Source organism: Phoca vitulina, unplaced genomic scaffold, assembly GCF_004348235.1.
Source record: "Phoca vitulina isolate PV1807 unplaced genomic scaffold, GSC_HSeal_1.0 scaffold45, whole genome shotgun sequence".
NCBI classification, from domain to species: Eukaryota; Metazoa; Chordata; class Mammalia; order Carnivora; family Phocidae; genus Phoca; species Phoca vitulina.
In genome coordinates, this window is record NW_022589748.1 from 1,362,149 (window position 1) to 1,376,452 (window position 14,304).

Sequence of the window (14,304 nt, forward strand, 5' to 3'; positions counted from 1 at the left end):
CCCCCGGACTGGCATGGGGGCTTGGCACGCCCTAGGTGCTCAATAAAAGCTTCCTAAATGAAGGCATGTCCTGTGGCCTAGCTGGGGATCATTAAAACTGTCAATTAGTTCTAAACACCAGCTCATCAGGAACATTTGAGCAAAGCCGGGGAAGTAAAAAAGTTTTGGAAAAACCAACAACGCAGGAGTGTTTCGCTTTCTCCCCAACCGGAGCATTAATCACAAAAACTCAGGCCTTGTTAGCATTCTTTATTCTCGCTTTGCCCCTGAGCTGCAGGGCGAGGGGAGCCTTTCCTTTGCACACGTTGGCTGTAGGGGGCTCCCCGGGGGTCACCCCCAAAACATGGCAGGTGTTTGCTGCCTCCAAGCGTTGGGGGGTCCCTGGCCTCCTAGTCTTTCTCCTCTCCGTGCGTGATGACGTAGCACAGGTTCCGGTAATCCAGATTACCACACATATCTGGCGGGAAAGCCGCAAACATCTGCTTGACCTGGGGAAGGAGCAGGGAGTCAGCCTGGACTCGGGTGGAGGGGGGACCAGAGTCGGGGGGGGTGTCACCCGAGGGCGTCAGGCAGAACGTGGCTCCCCTCTCTGCAGATGGAGGCAGGGATGGCCACGGGCCTGCAGTCAGCCCCACTCATCCTTGTCGTCCTCCAAGGAGTCAGAGGGGTCATCATGTCGGCGTCTAAAGAAGAGCCATCTCTCGGGGAGGGGCTGCTGAGAAAGGCCTGGGCCGGGCAGGACCTCCCCCGGAAGATTCTAGGCAGTGTCCTGGAAAACCCATACTCACCTCCTCCTCACTGAACCGGTCGGCCTGGGTCATGAGCTTCTCTTTGATGCTGCTCAGGGGGAAGAGGAAGGGTCAGGTTCAGGGGAAGGGCCACCCCGGGTGTGCACATGCAGATCCCGGGGTGGGGGGGGGTGAGAGCGGACAGGTGGTGGGGAGGCGTTGTGCCCCAGGAGGACCCCGGCCAGATGTCTGTGCGGCCTCAGATGGACCCCTCGATCTCTTCTAGATGCACTGCTGGTTCAGCCAGGGTCTTGCGCGGACATGTGCATCGTGCCTTCGAGAGTACAAGGGGCTTGCACTCGGCCGAGGCATGAGAAAGCCTTGCCCAGGTCTCCTTTGCTCCTCGTAGCCCTGAGAAGCCAGGGCTGTGAGCCCCCTTCACAGAGAAACTGCTGAGGTTCGGGAGATGTCAGGACCGGCAGTGGCAGTGCGGGGCCAGAGCTGCCCGGGGGCCTGGAGGAGCGGCAGGAGGTGACGCTCCAGAGGCCTGATGCCCCGGGAGCTTGGAGGGCTCCCCCCACCCGGCCTCTCGGGGGGCACAGCGGGCAGGGAAAGGATCAGAGGGCCGAGCCAGGCCTGAGCGCCAAGTGTCCCGTGGCGCCGGCAGAGGCCAGCCCGCTAAGGACCGACGCGCATTTTCCATTATTTATGTTACTGTGGGACAGTCACAGTTTCCGACTCTCTGAGCTGGGGACTGTTCACAGACTCCGCTTCAGCCAGAGCCTCCTCTGTGGCCTGCCTGGCGGGCAGCCACGTCTTCCAGGTCCGATAGCCCCAGGGCTGAGGCCTTCGGTTCCCAAACTGGGTCCCTGAAGTGTTCCTGGCCTGGTGTTGGGGGGAGTGAGGGTGCGTGCCAGGAGAGGGGTTGGTCCAGACCACTCCCAGGGTTGCCCTCAGTGTCTCCTGGGGGTCCCCAAGATGGCTGTGGGAAACATGGACCCTGAGGGAGGGGTGAAGGAGAGGGCCCCAGCCTGCAGGAACCCTGAACAACCCCTCACCTACCCCTGGGGAGCATAGGCCTCACAACTTTGGGGGGTGGGGGGTGGTGAGAAGGTGTGAGAGACAAGATGGACCTTCTCTGGTTTCCCCCCTGGTTCCCCCCCTCCCTCTCCTGCCCTCCCCCGCCCGCCCCCATTATGGGATGATTCTAGTGGGCAGCAAATCTAGCCTCAAAGCCAAGGCCTCAAGCATCACAGTAATCAGTCAGGAAGCATGTGCCTGGGGAGGAAATTCTGCCTGCCCCAGGCCACCCACAGGCCCAGTGAGACCTCGGAGGCTCTGAAGGGACTTCCCCGGGGACAGTTCAGTGTCCTAGCCCCTGGGCAGGCTGCCCCACCCACCACCCTCGGCTCTGCTCAGTGCTCTCACTGGGCTGAGGCGCAGAGGACATCGGGGTCCCCACCTCCGTGATGCCAGCCCAGTGGCCCCCAGGGCAGACCCGGAGTCCAGGGCCTGTTGCATGAGCTGCCCCACCCAGACCCTTTCTGTGCTCAGCCTCTCCCACCCAGTTTCCCCCACACCCTCCAGCCGCCCCCTTACCAGTCCCGCAAACGCCAAGCCCTGTCCCTTCACAGCTATGTTCTGGCATCTAGAATGTTCCCTGCCCCAGCCTAGGCAACCCTTCGTTGCCCTTCAAGGCCCACCCCTACCACTGGGAAACCCACCCCTGGTGACCCCACACTCCCTATACACTTCCACACAGAAATGGGGACACTGGGTCCCAGAGAGGGGAAGGGGGGACACTGAGCGATGGCTGAGCTGGGCAGGGCAGTGCCCTCCTGGCTCCTGGCCAGACACTGACCGAGCTGGGTGGGGGAGGAGCCTGGGCTGCAACCCACCCTGACCTCACCCCAGCTCACTGATCACCTGAGCCTTTGGGGAGAGAAAAACCAAATGAAGGGCAGAGGGGACTTACAAATCAGCCTTGACAAAACCTTTCCCTTCGGTGTCAAACACCTTGAAGGCGTGGAGAATGGTCTCCTCCGGGTCCGTACCTAGAAACAGCACATACAGGCAGGGAGAGAATAGGGTGAAGAGCACAGGCCGGGGCTGGGGGCTGGGCTTCCTCCCCAACTTCCACTCCACAGTGGGAGCAAGAGAAGGGAGATTTCTGAGAAGGAATAGAAGGAACGACCAAGAGCACTGGGTGTAGTTATGAGCAGCCTGCTCAGCTGTACACGGAGACCCCAACTGAGCACTTACTATATGCTTAACCCTCCTGATGATTGGCCTGATTTTATAGGCGAAGAAACTGAAGCTCAGATTAGTGAGGTGGGGTTGGGGTGGGGGCACTTCTGGAGCTCCCTCGTGACCCAAGATGTGCATGAGAGCTGGCAGGTCAAAAAGACTGTGCTCTACTTGGGGGCTGAAGGCTGGGCTCGAGCAGGGGCGCTGGAGGGTCTGCAAGATGGTCCAGGCCAGAGATGGGGCGGGTGGAGGGCAGTGCGCTGGAGGGAGGGCAGAGCAGTTCTGGTTTGTCACCCCCCCCACCCCCCGGTGTGGGCTTGGGGGAAAGATGTCATTAGAAGGAATGTCTATGACCACAACGGGATGGACTAGCTAGCCCCTGGTTGTACGGATGGGGAAACTGAGGCCCAGAGAGAAGCAGGGTCTGGCCCAAGGCCTCACAGCTATGAATGACAGCCGGCGACCTGGTGACCCTTCCCTGATGCTCTCTCCCCTCTCACACTGCCACCCTGCTCACTGCAGACCAGGCACGTCCCCTTCCTTCCTCAAGGCTCAGCTCTGTCACCAGTGACATGGAGGAAAAGGTGTGTTTGCTGCCCACCTCCCAGGGTCAGCTTGCAAAACGGGTCATTAATGGTAAAGATCGGGTCAAACACTGATGGGTCACGGTCGCAAACCCCTCTGAGTGCTCTGTGCCATGTTGGCTCCTGGGACCCCACCCCCACCCCCGCCACCAGAACACCCTGTGTGGTAGGTATCGATGTCCTCAGTTTGTCAAAGAAGGAACCGAGACAGAGGACCTTGCTTGAGGTCCCCACGAAGAGCGGGAGGAAGGGTCTGAAGCCGACTGGACTCCAGAGCTCCTTGCTGCTCTGTGCTCCCACCTGCCAGACTGGGGCCTCCTCCCAACAGGATGCCATCTGAGTCACTCGGCGACTCTGAGGCCGAGCGAGGGGCCGAGCCTGGAGCAAGGCTGGCACCGCTGGCCTGGGAGATCGGGGAGGGCACAGCCGTGGGCTTCCTCCGCCGAGGGCAGCAGGGAGCCCGTGTGCCCAGGCCAGAGGCTCAGCCCAGGGTCCCTCTGGGGCAGAGCCCCAGGCACTCACCGCCTGGCCTCGGAAGCAGAGAGGGGGTGCCCCAAGGATTATGGTGGGGGGCTGGTGGGAGGTCTTGGCCTCCCAGGGCATGTGAAGAGTCCTCACTGCTGGGGCGGGCTGGCTCCAACCCACCTTCCTGAGGACCAGCGGCCCCAGGTTCAGGCCCAGTGTCCGCACAGTGACCACAGTCCAATCCTCCCCTCTCTCCCCACAGAGAGAGTCTCTGCTCTGCGGACCGCAAACCACACAAATGAATGGGCCACAGAGTGGCCATTGGGAATCACGTGACCAAGTGTCCTCATCCCAGTTAGAGGGATGACGGGGCCTGCTCCAGCCCCCCAGCTCCTGTCCCCGCTGCTGGCCAAGTGTGCAGGCTCAGCTAAGTTCACGTGACAAGCTCAGACGGAGCCCCCAGGCCTGGGACCTGGCGCGAGCCAAGCTGCTCATGCTGTTTGACAAGGTCCAAGTATGGGGGACGATCCTGAAAACAGGAGACTCCGCAGCTGGCTCCTGCTATTCTCTTTCATTTTGTTTATGGCAATCTTTATAATTGTGGGAATATTTCTGGGGTCTCATGATAAAGTGACTACTCATCTTAGTTACGCCTATCTAAGCAATCATAATGCAACTAATTCCACGAAGAATTAGTTTCTATAGAACAAAATAACAAGATGGTCACGCTCTGTCTAGCACCTCTCTCTTTGCGTACTGTTTTTTAGTTTTAGCGGGAGTCAATAAGCGGAAATCAATAAAGGTCATGTTAATCATTACAAAGGAAAAATGAAAGAAGGCTATGGCTGTAATCCAGAAAATGATCTAAGATTTGGAAAAACAAAAATATCCTAACATATAAAGTTCCTCCGAGGCTGTCAGGAGGAGATGCTTGCACCCTGATCCTGTGTCTGTCTCCTCATTCGCCAACGCCGTCCTTTCCTACGAGAGACCCACCCCGGCTGGAGCTGGACTCCGGCAGGGACCGCTGCAAAACTGAGAAAAAACTGCAGTCTCTTGGCCCCTATGGGGCCCCGCCTGGCCCTGGGTCATGGCTCTTAGCTCAGCCGTGCACCCACGCGAGCTTCAGGCCTCCCACGTAGAGTCACCGGCTAGAGTCCCACAAGTCTTTCCCAGGAGCGTACCCCTGCCCCAGCCCCCCAGGCTTCTGAGCTCTTCAAGGAGGAGGCCACGGTCCTGGGAATAAGCCCTAATGAGCTTCCCAGAGGAGGGCCAGCTCCAGGCTCCCCTCGGGCCCCACGTCTGGCCCTCAGTTTCCCTGGGAGGGCGGGTCTATTGTTGGCCTTTAGCTCCAGGATCAGCCAGGACAGGGTGTGTAGAGGTTATTATACTTCCCAGCTGGCCTCAACCCACGAGACTATTAGGATTTCTCGCCAAACATAATCAGTGATGTGGCCAGGGTCACCCCTGGAGTGGGTTGAGGGTGGCCCCCAAAACATATGCCCATGTTCTCATCTCTGGAAACTGGAAATGTCACCTCATTTGAAAAAGGGGCCTTTGCAGATGTAAGGAAATGATGTTGAGATGGGGAGATCATCCTGGGCTATCCCAATGGGCCCTAAATCCAGTGACAAGTGTCCTTCTAAGAGTAAGGGACAGGAAGGTGGGCAGACAGAAGAGGGGACGGTGGGACCACAGAGACAGGGATTGGAGCGAGGCAGCCACCGGAGGCCAGAAAAGGCAAAAAAAAAAAAAAATGGGGCTCTCCCCTCGAGCCCCTGATGGAGCGTCTTGCCGGATTTCGGACTTCTAGACGCTGGAACTGAGAGAACACATTGAGGCTTTTTTGAGCTGTCAAGTTTGTGGTTCTTTGTTAGGGCAGCCTCAGGAAACCAACACAACCCCCACTTTACAGACAGAAAATGGAGGTGCAAAGCAGATAAGCCTGGCCCAAGGTCACCCCGGGGATCAGTGGGAGGGCATCCGGCAGGGGCAGCCCGAGGGTGAGTGGGGAGGAGTCTCACCTCCCAGGGCAGCCTCAGCCCAGGTTGGCCCCCTCCCTCTGCCCAGGGAAGCCTCGAGCCCAGGAAAACGCTACAAAGGGGCAGAGGGTAGCTCCCCGGGGCCCAGAGAGAAAGGGACAGAGTTGCCTGGACCGCTGCCCTGACCCCAGGCCCCCGGCCCGATGCTGCATCTCGGGAGGCGCCATGGGTAGAGCCCGGAGTCGTGGTTAGGGTTCTATCCCTGCCACTTCGATGCGCGGGTGCGTGGCACTTGTATGGTGACACCTCTGAGCCCCTCAAGCTGTTCCCTGGAAGCTGTGTGAGTGACCCTCCCGGAGCTGGGGTCAGTCGTAGTAACCTCCAGAATCCCACTCCCAGTAACCCTCCTCCTGTTGGCCGTGAGGCAGGGCAGGTAAGGCGAGCCCAGGGGTAAGGAAGTGGGGCTGGGGCCCCTGGTGGGCGGAGGGCTTTCACACAAATTGTCCCCTCCCGACCCCGGGAGGCCCTACTCCTACCCTGGTGTAGAAGTGGAAACTGGGGTGGGGCCCGGGGGCTGGCAGCTGGGGCCACACCATGCTCCCAGCTGTCTGCACACAGAGCCAGGCTGCCCAGCCCCTCCCCAGGGCCACCTGGGGCCTCACTCACCCTTCAGCTTCTCCCCAAACATGGTCAGGAAGACGGTGAAGTTGATGGGCCCAGGGGCCTCCTTCACCATGGCCTCCAGCTCCTCGTTCTTCACATTGATGCGGCCTGGTGGAGGGGGAGGGACACCCAGGAGCACAATGAGGGACAGAGGGGACCCTGCCTGCAGGCAGCCCAGGAGAGCAGAGCTCAGGACCAGGGAGCTTCCTGCAGGGTCTCCCAGCTCTACTCTCCCACATCCCCCCCCTCCAGCCCTCAGGCCCTGCCCACCTGCTGGGGGACCTTCAGAGGGGGACACATTCAGCCACAGTTAGCACTGGGCTGCCCCCACCCCCCTGCCCCCGCCCCCTGCTACCACCCCGGCCTCCCTGGACAGGAGAGCAAGTTGGTGATTATCTCCATTTCACAGGTGAAGAAACTGAGGCCCAAAGAAGCTGAAGCGCAGGTGCATAGGGGCCAGAAGACCTGGAGCTCAGAGCTCATGTGCCCTGGGAGGAGGTCATCTGGGGGTGGGTGGACTTGGGGTTCCTCATGGTCCCAGCGGACAATCACATTTCCGAGAGCTCAAAGCTTAGTTTAGACATGACTTAGTTATGCCCCCTTCCCCTGACCTGAACCCCCTCCCCATTCATGCCTTAAGTCCTCTCCCTGGGCCCTTAGAGAGGGCAAAAGTCTCCCCTGGCAGCCGAAACCCGGTAGCCTTGAGCCCTGCGGACGTGTCCGGCCTCCTCCCCCAGCATCTCCCACTGCTCTCTTGGCTGCCTCCCCCACCCCGGCCTCCTAAGCCAGGCCTTTGCAGGGGTCATTTGTGCACCTGCTGCCCTCCCTGCGTCCTCGGCCCAGATCATACCTTCCAGTCACAGGCCACCCCTCCCCTGTGCCCCCAGGGCACCCAAACCCCTCACAACCACTACAACTGCTGCCCTGGCCTGTCCCCAGGCACCCACTCTTTCCAGAAGGCCTGGGCTCAGTTCTGCCCCCAGCCCTGAGCCCCTGCAGCTGCTGGTCACCCACCCAAGGCAGCAAAGGTGTCCCTCAGGTCCTCCTTGTCGATGAAGCCATCCCGGTTCTGGTCCATGATGGTGAAGGCCTGGTGGAGACATGGGTACTGAGCAGCCTCCTACCCACTCGCCCAAGCCCAGGCCCCTCCCCAGAACCCTGCTCCCCCAAGGGACTGTCGTCCTGCACACCGCTGCCTGGGTAACCTCTGGCCAGCCGGTGTCCTGGCTCAGCACGGCCCCAGCACGAGAGCATTGGCTGACCCACTCAGCTCCCACCGCACGCCAGCACGCAGCTGGGATGCCATGCCCATCCCTCACTTCATGCTGCAGCAACCCCATTTTACAGAGAGGGAAACTGAGGCTCAGAGAGCAGAAGGACTCGCCCGAGGTCACGCAGCAAGCAAAGGCTCAGGTAGAGAGGGGCGGGGGTTGCCCAAAGACCGCAAGTCACGTCTCTGGGCTCGGAGGCACACCATGGAGGCCTCTAAGGATAGTGACATCATCATCACCCCCAGGGACTGAGGGCGACCCGGGCCTTGCCAGCCCCCTGAGTGTTTCCATGCATTGCATTAATCCTCCCGGTGGCCCCAGAGGGCACTGACCAACCTCTTTAAACTCCTGGATCTGGGACTGATCAAACATGGAGAAGACATTGGAGCCGGCTCCACCTTCCGCTCTCTTGCGGGCTCTTCTGGGTGCCTGGGAGGTGGCAGATGGGCTACTGCAGACGGCCTTCCGCCGGAGGTCAGCCGTGCACCCCGCCCGCCCCCCGCGCCTCCCCTCCCAGCGTGTCACGGTACCGAACGACACAGCCACCCTGGGTCACAGGGTGCAGCAGACAGACAGGGCTCCTAAGGAAGCCTTGTGGATAAGGGGGGGCATTTGTCCAGCCTGAGGCCAGAAACCTGGGGGCCTCCACCCCACAGGCTGGTCAGCGGCTTCCTGACCCGGTGGGGGGAGCCCAGGCGGTATAGCGGAGAGGACACGGTCCACCCATATCTCCCTGCGGCCGTCCCACCTCGGGGCTCCCCTGCGCCCACCCAGGGCCCAGCTCGGAGCGCAGCTCCATCGGGAAACGTCTGCCCAGAGCTCAGAACCCATCTCCACCGCAGGTAGAGCAGGCGAACCCCCACACGGAGGGTCTCTGGCCAGCCTTCCTGCCTCCACGTGCTTCTCTCAGGGTATCAGGGGCCTGAGAGCCCACCACTGAGCATTCCCTGAAAGCTCTGGGTCCCCAAGACCCCCCAGGGGACCTTGCCCTCGGTGGCTATCACCAAGGACTTTCAGACTTGGCTCGTGAGGTGGGAAAGCACAGCCCGGGCTTCACAGGGCCGGAGGGGCAAGTGGGGTGTCCCCCCCAGCCCAGCGCCCCTGCCTCCATGTCAGTGGTACCAAGCCTCTGCCCACCCCACCCCAGAGCGGGGGCTTCCCCTGCCTCCCCCGCCCTGGGCCCCTGTGTGGTCTCCCCTCCCCGAGCTCACGCCTGTCCCCCCAGCCCGCGCTCACCCCCACTTCCCCTCCGGCTCCCAGGCTCAGGAGCAGCAGTAACGGCTGACTTATAATTAGCTTTTACTGGGTGCTTTGTCTCCACTAATCCTTTGAAATGGGGCTCGCAGGGCAGCCAGGACGTTATGTGCTGTAAAACCTCTGTAATATTTATAAATCCCTTCAGACATCATAAAGAAAGGAACCTCCCTGCGGGGCTCATCTCACATAATTACATACACATTTCCCTCTGATTAATAAAAAACAATCACTTCCGTCTGTGGGATACACTGCCCTCTCTCTCCTCAGACCTGCCCTCGGCCTGGGTGTCCCCCAGCCCTGTCTCAGCCAGCCTTCCGTGTCCCTGTCGTGGACCGTCGCCCCACTGTGTGCCAGGCCCTCCTCCAGAGCCCCCAAGGGAGGACTGGGTTGTTCTCTCGGACTCCCCGGGGGCACCCTGAGCCCCAGGGCCCTGAGCGGCCCCCCTGCTCTCCCAGCCCAGCCGTCTTGGAAATTGCCTTTTACAATGTGCCCCTAAAGAAACGAACATCTTCCGAAGGGAACACCTCGGGGCAGAAGGGGGTCACCCAGACCTGAGCAGCCCTGCGATGTTGAGAACATCAATTGCCTGCTCTGAGCTTCAGTTTCGCCATTTATAAAACCAAGATGACGCCTACGTCAGAGCATCGGGACATTGATCAGGTGCCCGTTGCTGACCTCCAGCCAGGCCCTGTGCCCTGTCCCGGGGACCCAGCGCTGAATCAGACCCTGCCTTGTCCCCAAGGATCCCCCTGTCCAGCAGGGAGACAGATGATCAGTGGGGAGGGATGGACAGACACTGAGAACACAGAGAAGCCCTTATGCCATTGGGGCACTCAGGGCAGACCTCTCGGGGGAAGTGGCCTTTGAGCTGAGGCTTGACAGCCAGGTGAGAGTTCTCAGGCCAGGAGGGAGAGTGAAGGTGTGAGACAGGGACATGAAAGAGCCGTGCCACTGAGAGCCTGTGGGGACACCCAAGGGGCTGGAGACAGGGGGAGGGCAGCAGGGCAGGCCTCACACCAGTCCGTGGAGGACCCAGGCGATCCTGGAATATCAACCCTGCTTCCCCAGGAAACCATGTCCTCTTAATGGGAGCAGAGTCCTGCTTCTGCCATGAAACCTCCAAGCCTCGCCCACCCTGTCTCCTTCTACCCTCCGCTTCCTCGTTCCTACCTCCCCTGCCATTTCACCTCGGCAGCCCCCTGATGAGTCCAGGAAGCAGAGATGCAAATTGGGACCTACATGGAGAGACTGGCTGCTCATTAAGGACAGTCCAGGGGGGGTCAGGTGCAGGGATAACATCAAGGGTGAAGAAAAAGGTCAGGCCTAGGGACAACATCAGGTCAAGGTCAAGGATGTCAGCAAGAGGAGCAAGGTCAAGGTCAGGGTGAGTTCAGGCATGAGGTGAAGGTCAGGATCACACATGAAGTCAAGGTCGCAGGATGAGGTCAGAGTTGAGGAATGAGGTCAGGGTCAGGAGGCAGGGCAGTCCCAGCCTACCATGGTCTGGAGAGCTCCCTCTCGTCGCCGCAGGGCTGGAGGTCCTCAGGGATGGCCCTTTAAATAGTGCTCTGGGTCCGGACGACAGTTTGGAGGATGACAAAGGACAGGATGGAGGCCTCCCTGCCAGGCACCTGTTTGGGGCCATTCAGGGTGGGTGGGGTCCAGACACTGTCCAAACCACAGGATCTCCGCCTGTACTGGGCCAACCGGATCTCTGCACCCAAGGGACAGAGGCCCAGGAAGGGGCCCTTGGCCGAGAACACACAGTATATTGAGGCCTGGAACCAGCTGGGAGGACTTGGCCTTGGGCCATTTGAGGTCAGGACTTTCCAAGGCAGGGCCACCCAAACCAGCTGGGAAAATTCAAGGCTGCAACAAGGCCCGACCCCTTGAGCTCTGTGACTGTGAGTGGGTCACCGTCCTCTGGTGAAAAATGGCGAGCACGTGTCACCTCCAGTCAGCTTGGGGAGAGGGTTTCCGCCTTGTAGTTGGTTACCAGGGCTACCATGACCCCCTCCAGCCTTCGGGCCACTGAAAATGTCTGGGGAGCTGAAAAAGCAAAGAGACAGACAAAAGAAAAGTGGACGTGACCCCAACGAGGGAGAATTGGGAAATCAGATCCCCATTCCACTCTGGCCACACATATCCCCGGCTGGGGCCCATCCCTACCAGGCCTGACCCAGCTCAAGAATTCTCCAGGAGATGTGCCAAGCCAAGTCTGCACCTGCCCCTGGCAGGCCCCCATGTGTCCAGTGCAGCCCAGCAGCCCCCGGCCGTCCAGCCAAGTTGGCTCCCATGTGGGACCCGCCATGTCTGATCGGCCGCCAGGGCCGGCAATGCAGGGCTCAGGCAGTGAGCCCACCCGTCACCAGGTACTGCACAGCTTAACTGTCCCCGGAGCTGGTCTCCAGGCCTCCAGGCCCCACGACCGCTGATCCCTGCCTTGGAGGAGGGAATGTGATGATGACAATAAGAGGAGTAGCTAACATTTATAAAACACAGAAGGTCAGGCCATGTTCTAAAACACGTGACCTCACAGCGAATCCTTACCCCATTTTCCAGGTGATAAAACTGAGGCTCACACGGGTGAAGTCACTCATCCAAGGCTGATAAGCCGGGGTGCCAGGATGAGTCTCTCTTTCTAGTGGTTCCAGAAGGGAGCTTCTGGAAGATTCTGCCCAACCCAATGCTCACCTTCCTGACCTCTCTGGGACCTATGATGGAATCTTCCACCCTGAGCTGGCGTCAGGACTGCCGTGCCGTCCCCTGGCAGGGACCAACCACATGCTCCATGTTCCCCCACCCCAACCACATGAGGAGGGCTGCAGGTCTCAGTCCTGCTTGACTGCAGTGGGAGATGGGCCGTGTGAGTGTGGCAGGTGCCTGCCCCTCTCTGGGTCCACGTGGCGGGGCAGGTGGCCACTGTGAACACCGGCTACGGGGAGCCGCCTCTCCTTGCCCGGTCCACGAGCCTGGGCCTGGGGCCCCCTGGCTCTGGGCTTGCTGAATGGGAAGAGATTGGCCATCTGGGGATTTAACACCTGCTTCTTGCTGGCCGGAGGCCTCCTTGCACAAGGGCTCGATGCTGCTGAACTCCTGCCTCTGGGGATCACCACCCAGGCCTCTCACCCTTGGAGGGGCTCCAGGGGGCTCAGGACAGTCCCGGGTGAGCGGAGAGTCCCCCAGCCTGCCGGGAGGAGGGAAATGCAAGAGGGAATGCCAGTGAGAGGCGGGTAAGTCACAACAGGGCTTCCAGGGGCTTAGCCAACTTGTCCCGCTGCTTTCCTTCCCTGGCCTCCCTCCTCCATGCTACAAAAGCAGGCAGAGCTGCTCAGAAAGCCGGTAGAGGCTGTGAAAAGTCACGGGAGAGATGGTTGGAGAATAGCTGTCCCTGGGGCGAGCAGGGGTGTGGCGGGGGGTGGGCCTGCAGCGGCCCCAAGCAGGGGAAGCGCCATGAAAACGAGCTGGTCTCTGGAGTCGAGGGCCCGGGTTTGGAAAGCAGGTCCCCCCATGCTGATAAAACTCACGGGCCATCAGCCAGGTGCGGCTGGGCGAGTCTGTTGTTTGGCCCCATGGACCACAGGGTGGTGGCCGGTTCCGGGGGTCAGAGAGACCCCAGAGGGGTCTGTGCTTTCAGCCGGGGGCCTCCCGGGAGTACGTAGCTTCCAAACTGGAATTCCAGGCCAGTCCAGGGAACTCAGAGGAGTACTAAGCCCCTTGTGAAGAGCACCCCACTTTCTAGAGGGCAACGTGAGCTCCCAGGGGTCACCAAACCTAGAACGGAGCTTGAAAGACATCAACTGCCTTTGGCCTTGGCCCTCCCCCTGCAGGGTGACAGGTGTCACCCCCACCACAAGAGGGCAAGGTGGGCCAGGTGACCCCGCCTGCTACTCCTCACCCCTAACTCCCCCTTCTAACTCTTCACGGTCAGCCGGCCACCACTTTGACCTTCACCACTTTCCCAATGATTTGCAAAATCTCCTTCTCCAAACCTTTGACCCTGGAGCATATTCCCCCACCCCAACCATGCCTCCATCCTCCCACTTTCTATCACCTCTCACCTCCTCCCAGAAGCCTTCCTTGCTTTCCCTCCCCTCCCTTCTCCCACTGGAATCACTGCTTCTCTCTGACCTCCACTCTGTAGATCAGCGACTACCTACCTTTCCCTTGGGCTTGGGGCCTTATCATCATTGCTCCTTGGCCTCCAGCCACCTGGCCACTAGGAGCACAGAGGGGCCTCAGTAAATCAGGCTCCCAGGGGTTGTTCATACATAACCTTCCATGTGGGGAATCATTGTCATAGACTTTCTGGCTAGAGGGATCTCAGAGACCCAGTGGAATCCATTGGCCCCCTAAATCCAGCCCACCTAGCCCTGCTAGACCCTGAGTGTCCTTTGCAGACTCTCTCAAGTGGCTCTTGCTTGCACACCGGCTGTGATGGGGAGCTTACCACTTCCCCAAGCAAAGGCAACTCAAAATTGGCAAATGCTCGTTGATTATCTACCGTGGCCCCACCCTGGTGTTCTGGGAGACTAAAAACTCACCCTTGACAAATCCCTGGGTTTGAATCATTTTAGTAACACAGTCAGACAATGCTGAGTTTATCCATTCATTCATCAAATATTTATGGAGTACTTATGAGTGCTGAGCACTGCAGACACAGAGGGAAAAAAACAGGTATGGTTTCAAGAGTGAGGGGACAGAGCCCCATCACTCATTCAGAGGAAGCACTAGGGGCTTGGGTCCATCAAACTAGGACTTGAGGATGAGGACAAAATGGGAGTTGTCATCGCTCTGCAAGAAGAGCAGGCGGATGTATGGAACATCCCAGAGCGCCCACAGAGCTGCCCAGATATGACGGCGTATAATGTGAGGGGCCAGGCAGGAGAGGGGAGCAGAGGGGCCAGGTCGGCTCAGAGGTGGTGGCCGAACCATCCAGAGGTGACCCAAGCAGGACCAGGTAAAGAGGTCCCAGACCTGGCTTGGAGGCTCCCTCTTCTGGTTTAGGGTGACTCCTGGCCCACTGGACAGAGGAATCCTGCCCCTTTGTCCCCCTTCAACCATCAAACCCGCAGCTCTTTTTACAGCAGGATGCTGTAGCCACAGG

The 14,304-nt window shown here is 59.8% G+C and overlaps 1 protein-coding gene across 1 annotated transcript in view; it reads right to left on the reverse strand.

The window, feature by feature from the left end:
* Positions 1–389: 389 nt before the first annotated feature.
* Positions 390–14,304, reverse strand: part of MYL10 (myosin light chain 10) — a 32,240-nt gene continuing 18,325 nt past the window's right edge. Inside the window, exons 2-7 of the mRNA XM_032431182.1 lie at positions 8,277–8,369; positions 7,684–7,759; positions 6,673–6,777; positions 2,704–2,782; positions 789–837; positions 390–488 (exon numbers count right to left, since the gene is read on the reverse strand). Of these exons, the coding sequence (XP_032287073.1) occupies positions 390–488; positions 789–837; positions 2,704–2,782; positions 6,673–6,777; positions 7,684–7,759; positions 8,277–8,312 (444 nt within the window). The 5' untranslated portion in view covers positions 8,313–8,369. The remainder of the gene's footprint in view (positions 489–788; positions 838–2,703; positions 2,783–6,672; positions 6,778–7,683; positions 7,760–8,276; positions 8,370–14,304) is intronic.